Source organism: Melozone crissalis, unplaced genomic scaffold (genome assembly GCF_028551555.1).
Source record: "Melozone crissalis strain CALT ecotype California unplaced genomic scaffold, PUWL_Pcris_2 ptg000042l_1, whole genome shotgun sequence".
Taxonomy (NCBI): Eukaryota; Metazoa; Chordata; class Aves; order Passeriformes; family Passerellidae; genus Melozone; species Melozone crissalis.
Window position 1 is genome coordinate 39,758,800 of NW_026535820.1, and position 21,826 is coordinate 39,780,625.

Genomic DNA, 21,826 nt, shown 5'->3' on the forward strand with positions numbered 1-21,826 from the left:
AGCTGTGTAATGTGCTCTTACCTGCTCAGGGCCTGTCACCTCTACAGCAGACTGATCTTTGGAAAGCAAACTGTTCTAGTAAAAAATGGAGTCAGAAGGAATCTTTGACTTCACTACAGAGGAAATAGGAGAGGAGCCTCAGTCTCACTCTCTTAATTATCTGCATTAAGGCATATGTTAAACACCTTCTCAAGTGAAGCATTCTGTAAAAAAGTTGATGCACACTCTTGGTCAAGGATTGTGGTTTTTTATTTTCCCATTCTTAGGTTATCTAAGTGTGATTGCTGGAACATAGTAGTGTTTCATCTTTCAAAATTGGGATAGATGCCTTGAAGTAGCACTTATTTATAGATACAGCTGAAGAGAAATGACAGCATTTTCCTAGCAACATTTTGAATTTGAATTTGAAATATTGACATAGGAATTTTGAAATTCCTGTGTAAATATTTTTATGAGGTTTCTTGCGTCCCCCAGAGTTAATGTGTTTAAGGTAAATACATCTTTTCATACAAAAATATTGTGACATTCTGACTCCTGAGTTTATACTAGCAGGATAATGGCAGACTACATTATTCTGCCATTCTCTTTGGCTGATCTCCTTGCAGTATGGCATTGAGATTCTAAATTGGGATGTACAATTACACTGCAAATCTAAACTCTCCTTAAACATACTAACATTTCTATTTTCAGCATTAGGTTAAATAGGTTAAAATGCTGGTTTTCTGAAGCCAAGGGTAGAAAAGTCTGTGGTTTATTTTTTGCAAGTAGTATACAGTACAGTATCAACTTCAAATTCTCTTAGTCTGAAGGAAAAGTTATGAGAAGAAGGGAAGAAGATGAAGGTTATGTCAGAGGATTTTCCATAACAGAGTTCATTTTGGGCAAAAGAAATGTCCTTTGTAGCCGACAAAGTCAGTGAAGACCACAGTAGAGGTGCTAGAGTGTATTTGGCTGCATTTGTTAAGTAAAGGACATCTTTCTGGAAATAATGGCCTAGGTGAAAATGTTAGAAAGTTATGGTGTGTTTCTGAAGCTCCCAGGCTGAAAGTTGCTCAAAGGCTGCCATATACTTTTAACAGGAATGGAGCAGAATGGAAATAAGGCACAAGTTCCATAAAGCAATCAAAAACTGAGGGAAGAAATTCATTATTCAGTATTATGGGGCAAAGTAGCAATGGAGATATTGTTTATAAGAAAACCCAAATAGTTCCATTTTATCTACGTGCAGACAAGCCAGTTTGCTGTGAAAATAGAGTAAAAAATCTCAGGGTGTAAGTTTATTTCTTTAGTTTATGGGAAAGAATTAGCACTGATCTTTTTTTTCAAGGAAGGACGTCAATTCCTTATTAATGGACTTCCTTCCATAAAAAGATAAGATGTTTGTTTAGAAAACTTTATTTATGTGCAACTGTTACTAACAGGAAGATCCTGCAAAAGGGGAACATGTTTGTTTCCAGTGAAGCTAGCACATTAATAGAAAATGAAAAGGTGATATTCTGAACTTTCAGAAGGTTTTTTCTTTTTTATCTGACTGGTTCCATAAAATTGTGTAGGAAATAAAGAACTGTAGCTGTTATGAACAACTTTAACTTTCCAAACCAATAAGCCTGTTATTTTTAACCCATTGTTATGTTCCAGGTATAAATGATTCTTTAGGGTTATATATATATATCTCATCTCCCTGCCTAGTGGTCCCAAACAAAAATTTCCATGTGTATGAAGACTGGGGTGTTTTAGTTTATGATGTACATTTAGATTTTCTCCACTCATTTTTCTGCATAGGGGACTTATTGCAATATAATTTTACTGTCTTACAGCTTTTGTTCCTGTGGGGCTTAGGGTAATTTATCTCCTTGTGGATAAGGTCCCTGTAGTAAATTTATTTACTTTTTAGTGAAACAACATCAGTTTTCCATATCTATTTAAAGGTAGTGTTCCCTCTGTAACTGTTTTAAATCTACCCTAGAAAATATTAATGTCTGTTCAGAGTGTGCTGAACATGCACTCAGTAGTTTGCATAGGAGTTTGCAGAGTCAAAGAAAGGAGTCTACAGCTTTCTTCCCTGGACACTTCACCCCTGTTTTTCTTAAACATCTTCCAAATTATGCTATTTAGAATAATGAGAAGTCACTTGAAAAAATAATCTTCAAAATGCTAGGGTACATGACAATTCCAGGACAAAATCCAGGAGGTTTGATGCTTATGAAGCAAGGAGGTCCTCTCCTTTCTTAAGCTGCACTTTTAGAAGGTTGTATTAAAAACCAACAGATTTTTCAGATATATTTATTTCAGATTTATTTGTGTTGTTTCCTATATGTAGCTATTGACAAACTAATGTATAGTATACTGTGGGTTTTTGCCCTGCTTTTTACATTCCTCTCTTCTCCGTTTAGATCTCAGTGTTGGATTGCTGAGGATGGTTGTTGACACTGAATTATTGGTCAAGACCATATTTTAGAGCAGAATGCTTGGACCCAGTATTTGATCAAGGCTGATATTTTCTCACCAATTATAACTGACTCATTGAAGAGTCTTACTCACCTGAACAAAAAGGCAAGAGAGACAAAAGAGAGCCACAGCCACTCTCATAATTTCTGGCAGTTTTCTTTCCCATTGTCCATAGTTAAAATAAACCAATTCTATGCCTAAATGAGAAGTTTGACTTTAAGAAAATTATTATAATGTGAAAAAATTTAAATGAGATTTTCTTATCTTTCCTGGAGAAAATAAGATACACTAAAAATTTGCCAAATGTCGTGCTTATGTAGAAGATATTTTCAGTAATTGCTATGTTTCTGCCATCTTCATTGATGGTCTCTCATACTGACCACCAAATAGGGTGCTAGTCTCCGTCTCCCTCTATGCTGGACATAGCAGCCTCCTGCAAAGTATGCTGCCAGTGCATATGGCACTTGAAAGAGTGATGATTCTGCTGGCACTCATTGACAGGAGTGTTGTAGAGGTGGCAGGACCATGCCTTAGGTATCCTGTCCATTTAGTAGCATTTTCGTGCTTTTCGTAGGGTTGCTTTTCTCACAGTAGAATTCATGTTACAGTATTATTTACTGTCCTTTTATATTTAAACCAATAGAAATAGAATACACCAGGGATTGAAAACTTAGGTTCTCCCTTTGTGATTGAGCATATTAGCAAGGAGGAAAAATACTCCAGTGAAATGTCCTTTCTGGAAGCCATTGAATTTTTACCTATCTACAGGCACCCCTGAAACACTTGAAATGACACTGCAGATGAGCACAGCATATAGTGAGAACATACCTGGAATTAATTCTGCCAGCAAGAACCACAGAATAATCTTCAAGCAGTAAAAATAAAGGAGAGGCAGTAAAGGAAATGTATGAATAATTTAATATTGGGATCATAAATAACATACTAATTTTTTTCAGTGTTATTAAACTGTAGACTCATGCAAATTTTTAGAATCAGTCCCTGAATTTTCAGTTCTTTAATTCCCCTTTTGTATGTGTGTATGCTACAGGTATGGACTTGGAAGCTTCTTGGAAGTGTGACTCATAATCTTACTTAGAATTAAGATGTATTTTTAAATGGTAGCCAAGATTTTTAGAAATGGTTAGTTCAGCTGTCCATAATTAGGAAGCTGATTCTGGAGCTTGATGTTTTCTGAACTTTTAAGATGTCAGAAGCTACGTCTGGTTGCTCAGCAACTCAGTATCTGGCCACTGTGATTTTAATATCATATTATTTTCCAATGTGCCACCTTCTGTCACCAAAGGAATTTAAATTGAGGTTGTTAATACAAAAATCTGAGCATAGCAAGAATTTCTTCCAGTAATGTCCCCCCAGCACAGCAGGGTTTTTTTGCACAGTCATCCTTCATGCATTTTTGCACAAAGTGATAACCACTCATCCACCTTGCTTCTGTATAATCTTAATGCCACAGATTTGTGGTTAGCTGGCTGCAGGGATAATCTTGATTGATATGAAATCACACTGTTACTGTTGTTCTCCTCAGGTTTTCCAAATGACATATTTCCCTGTGGCTGCTAATTAAGCCTTAAAGCCATGAGCACAAAGCATCCTGTAGAACAGTGTAGAGTAAGTTCTTGCCATGTACATCTGTGTCAGTATGGATGCCACCAGTAGAGCTGTCTGTGTGTCCTGTGAGTCCTGAATCTGCCTTGTCCTTGGCTAGTTCTAATAAATCTGATATTTGAAATAATAATACTCCTGCAGTTGGCTTTCCCTCTGAGAAACAGCCAAGTCTTTAGGAAGAACCTGTGTTTGTCTGGATGGCAGCTTTTTTCCTCATAAATTTTCTTGGACTATGAGATTTGACTTTTTTAAGAGAAGCATGATAACAACAGTCACTGCAGTTGTGGGAAGTTGAGGGACAGAAGAGTCACAGCTGAATGAGAACACCTACCATGGCTTCTTACAGAACTGAGATTTATTGTAGCCAGCTGTCTAAAACCCACTTAATTAACGTCACCTATAGAAGCACAGTACTCATACCAGCTTCTTTTTATCTACTTCTTCTTTTGTGCATCTGCTGCAATTTATTATTGTCTAAATTTCACTCTGATCAGAGTTCTGTGTCCCAAGAGGAACAGTTTCAAATTAGTTTAGATTTACCTGGTTGGTAGCTCCTATTTTTAATAGAAAGTATTGCAGTCGTACTTAGAGGGGTTTGTTTTTGTACTTACTGCAGCAGGATACGTCTATGGTATATGTATTTTCTTCTCTTCCACCTCATACTTTATTTCACTTCTTCTGTATAAGATAATGGGCAGTTTGTGGAGGACATGTGACAGATGTATTCTGTTTTAATAAGAAGCCCAGAATCCAACAAAAGGGTGGATGGCTTCAGATTACTTATCTCCCTTTCATAGGTTACACCTAAACCAGAAATGTCTACTAGAAGTCAACAAGATATGAATGCATGCTTTTTTTATCATCTTTTAGAGAGGAAGGGAGGTTTCTCTTGACTCAAAGGTCTTCTGGGTGAGGTCTTCTCAACCTTTTTCTTATGACACATTTCCTTTCTCCCTTAAGTGTTCTGTGAATGTATTTTCATTTTGCTTTGTGGTTTTTTTTTTTTTTCTGTGGAGCATCCAGAAGTCTCCTTTGAGAATAACAGATACATTTTTTCACATTCTGAGGAAGGATGCAATGAATCAGATTTTGCTGTAGGAAAAAGCTGTTTTTCAAAATGTGTCTTTTATTTCTACAACCTATTGTATCTTCTAGGTCACTTCTCAGGTTTTTATAAGTTCCCTGAGAACATGAAAGCAGGATTTATTCAGAACAAGGAGGAAGAACACTTGACTGACTTTTTAATTTGTTTAAAATGTTGATTTAAAGTTAGTTAATGACTGAGTTTATATGCCTTTTTAATTGTTCTGATTTAAATTTTCGTTTTGTGCACAGAGGCATGAAATGTGAATACTGCATGTTATTTTTAGAAGTGTCTTTGCCTTTGTTCATTAACTGAGGATGTCATGAGTGTTAGCTGTGATCTTCTCCAGTCTTTGTGGCAGACTTGTTAGAATTCTCAGGCAGTATGTGATATCTCTCAACAGCATTTTTCTGATGAGGCAGAGATATTGAATCTTTAATAAAGATGCTCTTTCTCTGGAACACTGTTCAAATGCCCAAGTTATGTATGCCTTAGAAAAGGAAGCTAGTTTTTTGTATTAGTTTGGATATTGGGTGCTGGAGTGCACTTTTTACTGCTGTATGATGCCAAATTAAGAGGCTGAGGACTTCTTATGTGATTGACATGGGGCAATGTTTTGATAAGGTCAAAGAGTAGCTATGTGTCTCTGTTAATTCAGATTAACAAATAATTATTGATAAACCAATTAAGAATGGAGATAATATTTGTTTTTATTTTTTTCTGTGTTTCACATCAAATTCACGTAGCAGTTGCTTATTTTGGATGTACAAGGCTGTAAATACTGCATGGTAAAAATTTTCCATTAGGCTTTTAGTATTTTTTTTTGTGCTTTTCTTCCAGTCATTCTGCCTGAAATTTTAGTTAGAAGCTAATTTATTTCATTTATGAATTCCTGTGGATGTTGAGAGTTTATGGGTGTCATGGGGTCTTTTGTCTCTGTTCATAGAACCATATAGAAATAATTTATTTTGCCGTACGCTTTGGCCAGAGTCTTTAGCCTGTTAGTCTGGGATGGTAAAACAGTTAAACTTGCTTGACATTTTTCACAGGTTAAGTGGTCTGGCACAGACAGATAATGACCATCAAGCTTGTCCAATAACAGAGATAAGGAGTGCACTTCAGTTCTTTGTCTGTGGAGAACATTGTAGTTCTTTTGTCTGAGCAGCAGGTGTGTGAAATATTCTCAAGATCATGCACCAGAGACTGTACTGCTATCTGATGTAGGAAAGATTGTATAAAATAACTGTGTCTATAGTAGGTCTCCACTATGAAAAGCAAAGAAATAGAGAAAAAAAATTACTGAATAATACTGCTAAATGCTGCCAATGCCACATTCTGGCATGAAGAAATTCAGAAAAAACAGGTGAAAGATATAGTTGCTATTTGGAAGGTGTACGAGAAAGAAAAAAACCCCCAAACCAAGCCTCCTTAGGTGGTTTATGTACTGGCAAAATTACTGGAAATATAATAGAGAATTTAACCATTTGGCATCTTTATAAAGATAGTGAACAGGGTAAATGTAGCTTTAGTAAAAGAGAAACTCTGCTTTACAGGGTTTTTTCCCTTAGAGTGCTCTTGATGCGTTCAGCAAGCAGATGGGTATGATCTGGTTGATACAGTCTGTCTGGGTTTCCACAAAGCTTCCAAGTTCCCTCATCAAGAATTTCATAAGGAAACCAAGTCTCGGTTCCATAATAAATAAGGTCATCTAACTCTTAAATAACAGACACAAAAGAAAAGAAGAGAGAGATTGCAGGTTAGGACTAAATGATCTGCTCATCTAGTTGGTGAAATGTTGCAGAAGCCTTGGAGTTTTTGACCATCTATGTTGATCATATTAAGAAATGATCTGAAAAAGAAACAGTGAGAAATTTTGTTGCTCCCACTTGAGTTATCTGGATAGCAAGGACCAAGACTGAGTACAAAGAGCAACAGTTAGAAGACCTTATGAGACTGTGTACTGGGAGCACTTGCAGATGGAAGTAGTTATATTCAGTGTGGGGAAGGGTGAAGTGGTATACATGAGAAAAGACCACTCTTAATTTTTCCTAAGACCTTGTAAGATACTGATCTCTCTGCTGGCAGTATCTGATTAGGAAGATCTTAGGATCAGATTAGATTTTTATTTTTAAAAAGTCATCTCCAAGCTCAATAGCAATCAAAAAAGGAAATCAAATTAGGATTAGCATTTTAGGAGAGGAAAAATGGGTAAAAAAATATTGGTTTATTACACCTCTACATTATGAGCTGTTTTATGCCATCTTAAATACTACAACAGTGTTCTCCTTGCTTCAGAAGGATATTACAGAATAGGATGAGACTCATGGAAAAACATCAAGGGTGATCAAAGTTGTGGAGTAGTTTAGTACAGAGTCAGTGGTGCAACTTAATGATTCTTCATCTTGAAAAAGTCACTGAAGACTATGGATAAAGATTTGTCTTTTCAGCCAGCCGTTGTAAGAGCATTTGGAGCTAATAGAAACAGGCAAACTCCCAAAGTCAAAGCATATGGGTCTTCATTGACTTGGTCCACCAAGGTTGTTATGGATACTAAAAGTTTACATGGGCTTAAGAGGAGACTGGACAAATGCTGCAAGAATGACAAATCCATTATGAATTTTGAAAGATAAATCACATCAGGAAGTCCATAAAATGAAGTTTGTTGGTGGCCACAAAAGTGTTTGGGAGAAGGTAGTATTAAACATACCTTTCCTCTTCTTTTGCTATCCTGTGGGTACCTGCCACAGTCTGACAAAGAAGCCTGAGCAGAACCCTTGATCTAACACATGCAGCTATTTTTGGAGAATGCTGAAGAGAGTCATACCCAAATGATTGTCTCATATAATCTGATATCACTCCAGAAAAGTCACTGGCAGCATACACAATGACTTCACTAGGTCTTCTTATCAGTGGTAATTTGATGACCAGAAAAACATGTTTCTCATTAAAAACAGAAACAGCTGCCTCTGATTGCTATTCCCAGTCATCAATCTTTGTTTTTAAGTACAAAGCTGCATTTGCAGAATGGAGCTGGAAGTTTTGCCAGTAAATCATAGGACCAGTAAGAATTTTGCACCATGAACCCTAAAGCAACTTGCCTGGTATATGTTTTATGACTTGGTAGTGTGACTGCAGGATCAGAGCCCCACAGGACTCTGAGGGTCATATTTGCAGGCCCCTTGGGCTGCTCCTCAAAATTCTGAGATGTACTTATACAGCTCATATTACAGGTGACTGGGAGCTGTATGGGTGATGTCCAGTGGACTCTACAAGACATGTGCCTTTCACTGACAAAGCAAACAGCAGCATGAAAGATGTGATCCCTTTGCATTTCAAATCATTATCTGATCCAGGTGCGTGTCAGACATACTCTCTAGGTTGCAGGTCCTCTGAGGAAGGAACTGTTGAGACACTTCTGTCTTGTTCAGTCACTGGGCTATTGTTTTAGTTAGAAAATGATGATATTTCTACCCTTCAGGAGATAGAAAGTCAATCTCTTTGGGTTTTCCCTCCATCTATCCACTTTTGGTTATATCTTTTAAGAGTTTATAGGGGGGGAGCTTTTCTTAATGACTTTCACTTAATGGCCTTGTCAAAAAAAGCCATGTACAAACTGTTGCCCTTCACAGACATAAAATTTTGTGATGAAACACATTAGGTTTTATAGAAACAATTGTCTCTGAAAGCAATCATAAACCTGAAAGGTTTTTTGAATTTCATATTTCCACTGGAGCTGAACCTGGCTAGTGCTATCCTATTGTAGAGACCATTATCAAGGTGTACAGAACCAAGAAACAAGAGTGAGCAGTAAAAAAGGCTGTGGTCTTTAAAGTGCCCTATACCATGGTACATGACTAAGAAATTAAAGCTCAACAATTCATTTCCAATTTGAAGGTGTTTTGTTCATTTTTTAAAGAGCTTTAAACATGACATTCAGTTATCTGAATGAGAAATATCCAGACTTTTTCATGTTTTACAAAACAGTAATCAGATAGCAAAGATGAAGCCAGCTGACAGCACATCAGATAATGTTTGCTGTGCAGTTTGGATGCTTAATTTATCTAACAGCTGCACTTTGGTTTGGATAAATGATGCAGGCCTAAATTAAAAGAAAAGTAAAGTGCAATGATGGCTGAAGGCTTATCTTGCTGTCATGTAAAGCATGAAATTTAGAAAGGCTAAAAAAAGCTGCTAGAGAAAGGGAGTAATTTGTACTTCTTTTTATGATAGAAACAGTTCCAAAAATTAATTCTGGTGTATGCGCACTTAAACACATTTATTCTTTTAACGTAGTTATTAAAAACTACAGCTTAAATGATACATGCAGTGTAGTGACTGCTTTCTCAACATCTCCAAAGAGTATCAGTTTAAGGTATGTTGTATTTTAATAACGTATTACAGAATTTTCTTCTGTATACCTCTAAAGAAATTCTGTTGTTTCAGTCCAAATTGCTACCCATCCTCTTTATTGGTCCTAATGCTCAACTCCGTGTTGCTGCACGTTTATTTACTAACAGCATGTGTCTCATTAAAAAAAGAGAGTGGCAGAAAGCATTTTAATAAAATGGCAACTCTTTTTTTAGGCAGCCAACTTATTTTCTAGCAGCTTTTTTGTCCCTCCTTTTCTTTAAACTCTTTTTTCCTGTAATTTTAAATAGAGTAAGGTGTCACAGTGTGATGAATTATTTAAAAGGAGCCTAAGCTTTCTCAGTCTAGAAGCAATTAACTACAATTGATTATATTTTTTCCTGAAGTTTGGCCAGTAAGAACTAGGAACTAGTTCAGAATTTCAGTAGAGGTTTTTGTGTTAGTGAGAAGGTACAGCCTCTCAGAAGTGCAGTTGGAGATAAGACTGATTTTGCTTTGAGAAAATCCTTACAACCCTTTGAGAAAATCTTTACTCAGATAATGTTCACAGTCAATTAGCAGGTTTTGCACCAGAAGAATTTAAAATTTTGAGGTCTACTTTAAAATTATGCATTTTTACATTGTAAGAGGAATCCACTGTGTGGGGTTTTTTTTGCAGTTTCAGAAATAGGTGTTTTGCAACTTTGTCCAGGAAATAGAAGCAGTGTCAGTTCAGTGGTGACTTAAATTGCTTACCTGCTTTGACTGAAGGCTGGACTTTGTGAAGTGCTGAGTGCTTCCCAATTTGACTTGGATAGGCTGTTATTTTAGAGGGATTGGAGAATGTAATTATAAAAATTTGCAAGGTTCCTCCATGGTCTACTTTCCTGTTTTTTTAAAAGTACTACAGTCTTGCACTCTAACCTGTGTAGCTGTAACCTCTGAATTGACATCAAAGTTGGAGTTACCTGGTGATGTTTAATATATATGCAAGAACACAAGCGAAGTAAGCTTACAGTGTCTTTACATTACAATTTAACATACATAACATATAATCATGCAAAAATGCAAGATTAGTTTGGCAGGAGTATTTCCATTTTTTTTCAAGAAAACATATGTCTTGAGAGTTGAATCCTTGAATTATGTGCAAGGAGAATTCCTGGAATAGTCTTTTTTCCAGCATCAATAGCATTCTTGTTCTTTTGCAATAATCCAGTTGCTTCTGGCTGTGAGTTCATGGTTCAGTTGCCAACTGTTTCTGAACAGGCTATACTACCTGCCTTGGGAATGATACCACAACTTACCATCTGGTGAGATCATGATAGCATCGATTGACCTCCACATGTGGTCTCTGTCAAGCACTTCATTGAAAACTGGCAAGACATCGGGGCCGGAACATACTGTTCTATGCAGCCCTGAATTTTGGCAGGGTTGCAATGCTCAGTAAGTAAACTTCATCTGGCTTGCAACTCTCAGACAAATAGAACAGGCTGATGTCATCGTAAGCTTTAACTCTCATTAAAGAAGAAAGTATGTGTCAAGTAATTATGAGGCTTTGTTGGGCACGGTATTTAGGGGAACTTAATAGACAAAGATCATTTTGAGCAGCGAGACTTCTGAAGAGCTGGCATTCAATGAGCGATGAAAAATGACCCTAGCACTGTGCTTAATTTAGAAACTGGGCTTGCATCACTTTTCAGGCTTTGTTTCTAACTCCACCTTACACAGATCCTAAATTAAAAAGGTAAAAATTGAAAAATTAACAAAGTATGAGCTATGTCAATCAGGTTTAATTCTATGGCTTAATAGTATAGTCATTGTTTAGCCAAATAAGAAAATAAGGGAAAACGTCATAGGGATAATAATTAAAAAAAAAAAAAAATTCTCTGCTATTTCAAGCTATTTTTCACAGAATCATGGAATTCTTAGGGATGGAAGGGACAGCTGGAGATTATCCAGTCTGACCCCTCTGCCAAGGCAGAATCCCCTAGAGCAGGTTACACAGGAACACATCCAGAGGTGTTTTGTCCCAGACAGGGAGGCTCCACAACCTCCCTGGACAAGCAGATCTAGTGCTCTGCCACTCTCAAGGTAAAGAAGTTCTTCCTCATGTTAAGGTGCAACTTTGTGTGTTTCAGTTTGCGACCATTGCTCCTCATCCTGTCACAGGGCACCACTGAAAAGAGTCTGCCACCCTCCTCTGTAAAGTTGCCGTAGGTCACTTGGAGAAATAGGCATCTCATTTTTTTTTTTTTTGCAGTATGCCTGTCTTAATGAGAATGTGATTTCTCACCTCCTGAGACCCAGTAGACAACCCCTGAGCCCTGCTCAGCTCTACATTGCTGGCACTTCCAGGTGTGGCTAACAACCAGTGTGCCGTGATGGGTTCCTCAAACAAGTCTTCATAGCAGAATCTATTTGTAATTTTGGATAATAAAATCTAATGCTTGTGGGCATGAGCTTGATGTAGAGCCACGTTATGCTACAGTCCTAGTAATAGATTTAATTGACACTGTGGTACCACTTTGTTCTTCCCCCCTCTTCCTGCCTTTAGGTTGTGGAAATTCAGGGGCTTTTGGCTGGTGTTCATAAGTGCTGGAGGGAACTTGACTTTAGTGGGAATTTGAAGGGGGCAGTGGGAAGGCATGGCACAAACAAGATGATTGCTAAGGGTCCCTTCTAACCCAAGCCATTCCATGGACCTATCAAATGGGAAAGGAATCAGAAACTTTCACTGAACTTGCTGCCTAAACCATGTTCCCCATGCTTTCTATGTGCTTGCAGAAGGAGAAGGCTGATAGAAGAGGGTAGAACACTAGAAATAATACGATATTGTTTTCTCTAAATTGAGAAGACTGCCAAGGTGATTGCCTCAGACTTAGTGTTAAGCACTAGAAATTTAATTTGGCTATCTCTACACAAGGAAATTGACAATTAACAAAACAAATGAACATTATTAAGAGTGTAAGATGTTAATTGTATAGTTCTAACTAAAAAGATGTGCACAAATATGAGATTAAAATCTGGAGGTCAATTTTGCCTTTTTGTAAACTTCTGTAGAGGAGAAATGAATATTGGTTTGTGGTGGTTTTAAAGTGTTTGAGTGTGATTTTTAAGTGTTTGAGGTGTTCTTGTTAGTTTTTTCCCCCCTAAATGAAGACATAAATGAGGAAAATTACATTGTATTCTGAGAAACAGAGGAAGTTCAATTCTTTGCCAAAGCAAACATCCGCAGACTTGTGTAGTCTACATGTGTCAATGCATGTGAAAATATTTGGTGTTGTAGAGTGATTTCCTTGAGTGGAAATAACGCTGCAGCTAGAAATGAGATTTTGCAAAGAAGGAAATCACAGCTATCTTAGTAATTCAACATCTCAGATTCGTTTATGGGTAGTTTCCTGTCTGACACATTTAACTGAACAAGTTAAAGGGTTTAAGGATTAAAATGGCATTAATTTTTAACTGTCCTTGACAGTGACATTTCACAAAGGGTGTGTTCTATAAAAACAGATGGAAAAATGAGCTTGCCCCTTCACCTTGTAGTGGCTTTCTTGTGTTAACTGATTTAGCTTTCTGTCACCAATCAGCCAAGTATTCAAGGACATACTTGTGTTTTTTCTTCTTCATTTTGTGAATAAAATAGCACAAGAACATAGAAATTTCTATAAAATCCAGTAGTAGTAAGCTTTTATCTGTTATTAAGGCTGAAGTGGTTTTGCAGTCAGAGCTTGATTTTTGATAATCAATATTAAATTCTGCTATAAAATTCTGTTTAACACCAAAGTTATATAATTTTTAAAAATAATCTGAAATTAGGCATTATGGGAAAAATTATGCAAAAATGGTGTGATATGTGATGAAAATAGTGTGATATGTGATTAAAATATTAATGGTGGGGTTCTTTTCAGTAGGCAGATGCAGTTTGCACTCTAGTTCTAAGACAGATTTCCCACAGTGCCTGAGCCCTTCCAGCAGCAAAGCAGCTCGGAAGCTGAGGCAGGGAGTACAGCTGCTGGTACAGGAGCACAGCTGAGATGCAGCCATCGGGTGAGACAGACATCTGCAGAGCACAAGGAAGCACAGTGTAGAGTTTCAAAGTCAGGAGGAAGCCCCCTAATAGGAAGTGGTGTTGTCAGGACTGAAATATGGTCATACTGTTCCTTGAGTTGCTTGCTGTTCTTGTGGACTTAAACTCAAGTTGGAAGTAGCTTGGGAGTCTCCCATCTAAATCTGTTCCCCAGGAGAGTGATGTGTCCAGAGTTATACAAGCTGTCAGGTCTGGTCAGTCCAAATATCAATCCTGCTATCCCAGCATGCTTACTCATATGGCTTACTTAAAGCTAAGCCTATTTTTATTAATTTTATTGCCAGGCTTTGAGATCCAACACATCAACATGAATGGAAGTAAAATGACCAATGCAGAGAAACGCTTTGCTAATTCCTAAAGTGTAGTTATTCCTATGCATTTTACCAAATTGCAAGTTTTCCAAATGATACCCTATTTAAAAGTGCAAATTGCAAGTTTTCCAAATGATACCCTATTTAAAAGTGTTTCAATGTGCTAGATTTTTTATTATCTTTTTGTCTGTTGTTTTGGTAATGTGCTGTTGTCTTGCATGGTATCCTAGTAAATATTTTAAATAACACACACAAATGCATTCTTCACGGTAAGGACATGCTTCTGGGGAGACATCAGGCTGCTGCCTTTGAATGCAGTTTCTAATATACTTGTGTTTTAGTGCACTTGTGTACTTATGGATTAAGCATTCATCTTTTAATCAAATGAAGCAGGATGCTACCCAGTAAGGAAAGAAGGTAGAGAAGTTCAGTGCTGAATAGACTTCATTTTATTCAATGAAGCTTAAAGCGGTCAGCCTCATTAGCTCAGTTGCCCAGTTTTGAGAGCTCACTGAATTTTCCTTTGTCAGTGTATGCCAATGAAAAGTCTAATGATGTATGACCTGTCCAGGGAATATTAGGCACATGAGTAAATGTTGTATAAGACACATTAATGTTCAATTGGGACTTCTTGTGCTTTCTAGTTCTAGGCATGTTGAAGCATCTTTTGCCCTGTGAAAATGCAGAATCAGCTGTGCAGGAGAGCTTTTATATCATCAAGTTTAGTGGACAGATTTATGTCTCCATTCTGCTGCTGAAAGATTTATCTGTCTGATTTTCCTAGAGCAACTCTTCTTGGATCAAAATATTTTCTTCTCAACTGCTTTAAGTTATGTCATAGTAATATGTCTTTCAATCTAAACCCATAAATCTGACATAGCAATCTACCACTTGTCTTTCATAGAATATTTTAAAGGATTAGTGCAGTTATATAAAGAATTTAAAGTCAATTAATGAAACATGCATTGTTTTTTCTTTTAGAATTCTTGTAAAATGGCTCTTAATTATTTCAAGATTTCTTAAATTTTTTTGCAGGGGAAGAGGTTTGAGATGGTCCCACACATGGTTTGGGATGATACTGTTGTTTGTCCACTTACAGCTTAGCTCTGGAGATTTTTTTCCTGTTTGAGTTGCATTTAAACATTTTTGAAATTCAATAGGCTCTCTGACCCCACACAATACCATGGCCAGCAGGTGTATCAGAATCTGGCTCACTTAAATCAGTGTGTGTGTCTGGTCAGTGTGGGATGATGGAACCACTTTGTAATGAGGGTGTGCTGGTGATTGACTCCATGTGTCCTTTTTCCAGTTCTTTTTCTTTACTTCTAAAAATAATTTCTGCAGTCATTCACCATTTCCATGATTAAGACAATTTGTATACAAATTAGCCAATTCCTGTATAAAACAATAAAAGGTCCTGATGTGTAACATTGCGTGAAAAGGAGAAAGAGGCAAGAGATTAAAAGGACTTTCTTCACACATATCATATGCTATAGAATTATTTATTTGCATATGCCCAACAATAATCTGGCATCCCTTATAAGCAATTCTTATTCCAGACATGATTCTATTGCTGATACATCTCTATAATCTGTAGCCATGTTTCTTGAGCAGGAAGAAAATTGCTTTAAGAAGAATTATATTAAATATCGAGACTGAAAAATTCTTAAGTTTTTAGGAATTTTCCTTTTCTATGGCAAAATGATAGGAGTGATAGTAAAAGGAAAACTCTGTTGCCATAGGACAAATGTTTCTTGCAGTGTTTATGAAAAATACTGGAAAGACTGGCTTAGATTTTGAAACACAAACTATGCAAATTAATGGTGCTGTTTCTGGCTTACAGAGGAGGCTCAGTTTTAGGAGCCATAAACCTGCAGTGAATTGGGCCCAGTTGGGTCTGTGGATTACAGAAAGATGGCATTGACCACTGGTTAGTACTTTTATAAATCAACATTTCTGTTAGAAAGTTTAAAAGGGAAAGGCTGACAAATACAAAACTAGTGTCTGGCCTGTAAATAGAGGACAGGCAAGGCAAAGGAATAGAGCTCACACTGGAATTTTATCTGAGAACCTCAATGTCTTTGAATGCTGGCTGAATTTTCAGTAGTGGTGACTTTTGTTTCCTTGGGCCTCCTTTAATAATTTTCATTATTTCATATTCATTGCAATCTCACCCAATGAAAGTACTGGACCTTTACACATAAAGAAACTTAAACTCAGTTTACATGTACACTCTCACAGTGTCCACAGGTTGTTTGCAAGTGGGCTGACTGTGAAATGCTACTGATTGAAAATTTCAAGGATTGCCCTTATAGGATTCTTTTCTACACGATTTTGACAATGAACCTCCCCATGATGCTGTTGTTTTGCTCTAAATATATTCTCAAATCTTATCTTATCAAATTTTGTTAAGTATGTTGAGTTTTCACAGTAGGAAAACAAATTCAGCACGTTGCTCAGATATTTTGTACGTAATGTTGGAAGTATTTTTCAAAGAGCCTGTGAGCCCTGAATGTGATGACTTTTTAAATTTTGTTTTTGTTTTATTTTATTTATTCTATGTTATCTTATCAGTAGGGGAAGAAAAACTGGACTTTTTCAGATTTGGGTCATTTTGACCTCTTTTATTCTAGCTCAGTTCATAGTATTAATTATAGTCAGAATTTAGTTAACATCTTTTCAAATTATGCATTTTTTGTGATAGGAGCTGATCTAATAGTTACTTGTTGATAAATATAAGCAAAACACAAGTGCTAAGACTAGGAAATATTCTGTTAGACTCAGAGAGGGGCTCCTCTTACAAAGTTTCAATGGGAAATTACTGCAAATAATGTTGCTAAGGCTTGATTTCTTTATAAAAGAAGCAGCCAGCCATAACAAATTATTTTCGAGTTCTATTGGTTTTTTTATAAACAATTGGAAGAAAGAAACAGAATGTTCATTGTGTTTTTTCCATTTATGTTTAGCCTCATAGGTTTACCAAAGTTGGGATTAAAGAAAAGATACTTTTAACAATTTTTATGACCTGGTCTTGTGGTAGATACTTCTTATATACTTTGTAGCATGACTGGCTTTAAACAAGCTTTTCATCTTCTTTATGTGGAGAATACTGCACTTAGCTGACAGTATAATAAAAGCATTTTTGTGTGTGTATTTCACCAAACTTTCATTATTGCAGGCATGCACTAGCTCTTTCCTAGCCTATTCTTTAACTGCAGCAGCGTGATCATCCATACATGTATCTAATGTTCCTCAGAAGAATTGACTAAGTAAGAATACAGAGAGCTGAAAAGGATAATCTGAGTTCTAACAAGGATCCTTTCTTCATAGGAAAGCAATTATGTGTCTTTGTGGGATTTGAATATACCAAGCTAACCTCCTGTACTTGGAGAAGGGTGCTTAGTGTTCTCTAACATTTTAAGTGGGAAGGCATATTTCCTTATTTTCTGCCTTGATTGTCAAGATTTCCTAGCTTTATCATTTCCAAACAGTTTTTGTCCTAAAATAAAATGACTTTTCTGTCTGGAGAGGGAGGAGTGAAGGTAGAAGCTGCAAAATGCCACTAAACAGCTGCAAAAGTCAAGCCTGTATTGTGAAGTTTTGGGAAAGTTCAGATGGTGCCTGTCTCCCAGATGATTCAATTTCTCCATAGTTACTGAATCTTGCAGTCTTTGTAGTAATCAAAATCACCACTTTATTAATTTTCTTTCTCTTTTTCCTGTAAGGTAGTGTATCCTTCAGAACCAATATACAGTATTAAGTGCCTACATGTTGTTAGTTTTTTAAAATGCAGGGGCAAAGAATGGGATTTTTTTTTCAAAGTGTGTATTGACTAATTTCTTCAGTGGAGGAGAATGCAGCATTAGGTGGCTGTCCTTGGTATTATTCTCCTCAAAACCAAAGCCTGATGAGTTTATTTCACTGAATGGAGTTTCCCATGTTCAGCTCAATATTGAGCATTCTGTTTCAACTTCATTCAGTTGTGGTTAGCTCCCAATCACTACAGGCAGTTTCTTTGTCAGGGGAATGTCCCGTCTTAATATAGAGCTACACTATAACATTGGGCAGAAGTTTTTCCGTGGAGCTCTAAAATTTTGCTGTATCTATTTCAAGCATTTGGTGTGGTTCTCTTTTCTGAATGTAAGTCCAATATTTTTTTAAATTCTATGAAATTTGATGACCAAAATTTAGGTCCACAAAGTTTCTAGTTACTCCTAACATTATTGCCCATTTACTATGCCTAACTTTGTCCAGATTGGCCTCACTGGCTTTAGTCATGTACTGTATCTGGTGGAAATTTAATATAAAATGCTGACATCATCCATGATAGTCGGAATTAAGACCAGGACACCTTCCTTTCCCACCCTTGTTTGGGGTGAGGCTGCAGCTCATCCTGGTTGCTGTGCTCTATGTCCAATGTAGTTACTACCAAGTCTCTCCCACGCAGGGTACAGGTTCCCCAAGGGGTGACGAGTATCCAGTTGTCATGTGGCACAGTGGTTAAAGCATAATCCTCAAAGGAGGGAACAAAAGGATTCTTCTTTTAAAATGTAAGACCCTCCTGAATATTTTTAAAAAGGAAGGCTAAGTGAAGGACACTCTTTTCATATACTAATCTTTGTAAAATTCTCAGATTTCATTCTCAGATTTTTTTACTCAACATAGGAAATGAAACCTTTAAATGAGTGCCTTTCCTCTGAAGTCTGGTGGTAGATTTAGGCACCGTGAAGCTACTATTTGTTTAATGAAATCTCCCCCAACAATTGTATTTTAAGGGTCCATTAATCCTCTGGATTGAAGAAAATATTATGATATGATTGTTGTCATTTTTATTTTTATTAGTTACACCTTATGCCTGAAATAGTAGAAAACCACTGCAGTTCTGTATATTAGGTACAGAAGATTTGGGAGAGAGCAGTTAAATCAAAGAACTGAAGAATTCTTTGGTGGAATACCAGCAGCAAGTTATATGTGGGCAGCCACCATTACTCTCTACCTCATCAAAGCCTGGTACTAACTGGTGTTGTCAGTACCTTTCAAATACAAAAATTCCACAGATTTCCCTACATGGTTTTATTGTTATTATTTTTCCAGAAAAAGGAAATAGAGCTAAGTTCCAACAAGCTACAGAAAATATTATGCAGCCCAATGAAACCGAAGTCATTTGTAATAACTTTTTTGGTGTTTTTAAAAGGAGCATAAACAGTAATGAAGTCTTGGCATAGCAACCAGCATGTTGCAATTGTTGGAAGCCAAGGTGTTACAGATCTTCAAAAGCAGGTCTGTGAAGTCCAGTAGGCATGAATAGAGTACAGTGTGATCTCATATCATAACGCAAACAAACAGGCAATTCTGATTCTTCTCTCAAAAATCCTTAGACAAGAATTTGAGAGGAAAATAAAAGAAATGAGAAAGATTTTATTCACTATACATGCCAACTGGAGTATTTAACCATAATTTAAGGTTTGAAGAAACCAATGGGAAAAGATCTTGTTATGGCTCAAGCTTAACAACACACATACTTTGCTTTGCTGAGTGTTGGGCTCCCTAGTTCACTTTTTCCAAAACCATCAAATGCCTACCAGAGTGGTATTTTTTGCTGTGACACTTATCAGCAGTTCTCGTCTCTTTCCTTTTCTGAGTGCAATATTACTGTAATTCTTTAATCTCTGCTTGTCACTGTAATTGCTCATTATAAATATACCTTGCTGAGAAATTAGATCATATGGCAAACACTTTTTTTTGGTTACTGAAAATTTACAATATCAACAAAATATATCCTTTACTGTGCTTATTTCAACTTTGTTAGATATCACAAGGAGCATCCTTGAATGATTTAAGGAAAAAGAAGAGGCGTGCCCCTCTTCCACCAGCTGCATCTGCTCCACCCACTCCTGCCATACCAAACAGGACAGAAGACAGGGAAGACAAGAGGAAGAGCACAATGGGTGAGAAGCGTTCTTTTCTCCTGAATAACCCTATTCATGTGTTTTCAATGCTCACTGTTTGAAGTTGCCTTAATTCTGTTATGCTGTGAGTTTGGAAACTTTTGTAACTTGGGGAAAAAACTACATTTCTCTGCAGAATGAAAGTCTGGAAATAAGTGCTTGTATATTACCTCTTCTTTTTTTCAATGGCACCATTCAGAGTATCAAAGGGTAGTAAAATATAGATAACACTCATCAGGTGATTTGAATATTTGGCACAAACTTTATATCCAAAAGCACTAGCCCTGGGCCTATTCTGCACCTTGAAGGTCATGATTGGTTTGCTAGTAAATGGAAATACAGAAATAGTAAATGGAAATGCTAATAAATGGAGAGAGACCAGGCAAAACTGAATGCATCTGAAGCCATGAAGCTCTGCTAGGACCAAAGTGCAGTTAACTTGGTTCAGTGTTTCCTCATGTTTCTAAAGCCTGAAGACATTTGATTTTCATATAGTCCTCCAACAGTTTGACATCAACTGCCCATATAAAGTAAAGTTTTTTTGTTTTTTTTTTAATTTCATTCCTGCTTTTATTATAAATCAATACCTGATGGTTCTTTAGCTAATCAGTAGAAGAAAAGAACTGATGCTCTCAAAGGAATGCCAACAAAAGAAACTGTAGCTTCAGCTGCATGTGGCATCACATTTACTCACACAGGAAAACTGGAAAACATTCTCCCAAACCTCTGTTGTTATCTGCCTGGTAGCTTGTTCAGATTGGTGAGGGCTTTGCTTGAGTGAGGACACCAGGATTATGCTTCTAGCTAGCAAAGTGATTTTATAATGGGTCAAGTTATGAGATAATGACCCCACATATTGGAACTCATTTTTCAGTACATTAGGAGAATCATTCTTCAAGTGCCATAACGCCCTCAGTGCACTTCAGTTCATGCCTTTGACCTCATGTTTCATAAAATGCCTAAGACATACAGATATGACATTCTGTCATACATAATTGCTTGCATTACAAATGCATCACAGTTTAGTAAGAAACCTCTTGGCTTTGTTCCAACATTTATTTTCAGTAAATGCTTCACATTTAATGCCTCAGCATTTATGTAGCAGCAGGAGTCCATTATCATGTGACATATTCAACTCCATTGACATTTCTTATTTAAACTCTCTAAGGGCAGTTATTGCTGGACCATATAACACAGGAGTTTTCAGCAAATTGGCTTACTTTTAATCACTACAGGGGTCACACTACTGCTTCTCATGCTTTGACCTACTACTGGTCACTTTTTGATGGCATTTGTTGCTTTAACTTTTTATAAGTGTTCCATTTCTTTTGTATTGGTGCTCAAATGTTGCAGATGAGATACAGCAGAGCAGAGCTACTTCTAATCTGTTCAGTACTGTGTATATAAGTGCTTGTTGGAGTGCTCTGCCCAAGTAGGATTCTGTAGTATCGTTTGCTTTAATGGAGCCTTATTATTTTACACTGACAAAGAACTCGTCCCACAGTAGCCCTGTCTTCAGTGCTTTTTGTTTTCTGCTACTTTCTTGAATGAATGTGTTCATTAACAAGAAAAAATGTTACAGCCGGAGAGGGTTGGTAAAACAGCCTCTCTTCAGGGCCCTTGCTGGAAAACAATGAGAAAGCACAGATGGCTCTGAAAGCATGAGAGAAAAGCTGTGAAAAAAAGCAAGACTCTTGTGAGGGGAAAAAATGTGCTGCAAGAAATAGTCAGCCACATGATGGAAAAAAAGTATTAAAGATACCTGTGTACCCCTCAAGTTAGCCATGTGAATCAAAGCAAAAGATCCTATCAAAAAATATTGTCAAACTGGCAAATTCCCCATAGTGTTCAATACTATGTTATTATGACACCAAAGTCTTGTGCCAAATTTCCTCAAAGCAGTAAAAAAGGGCTTGCACATTTGCCAGCATTAAATTGTGTCTCTGGAAGATACTCTTCTGGAAGCTAGTGACTGCTA

The 21,826-nt window shown here is 36.9% G+C and overlaps 1 protein-coding gene across 3 annotated transcripts in view; it reads left to right on the forward strand.

Annotated features, from left to right (window-relative positions):
- COBL (cordon-bleu WH2 repeat protein) overlaps positions 1–21,826 on the forward strand; it is a 155,768-nt gene that overhangs the window by 84,001 nt on the left and 49,941 nt on the right. For all 3 annotated transcript variants that reach the window (XM_054284699.1, XM_054284700.1, XM_054284701.1), the window contains one exon: positions 19,710–19,848. In XM_054284699.1, the coding sequence (XP_054140674.1) occupies positions 19,710–19,848 (139 nt within the window). The remainder of the gene's footprint in view (positions 1–19,709; positions 19,849–21,826) is intronic.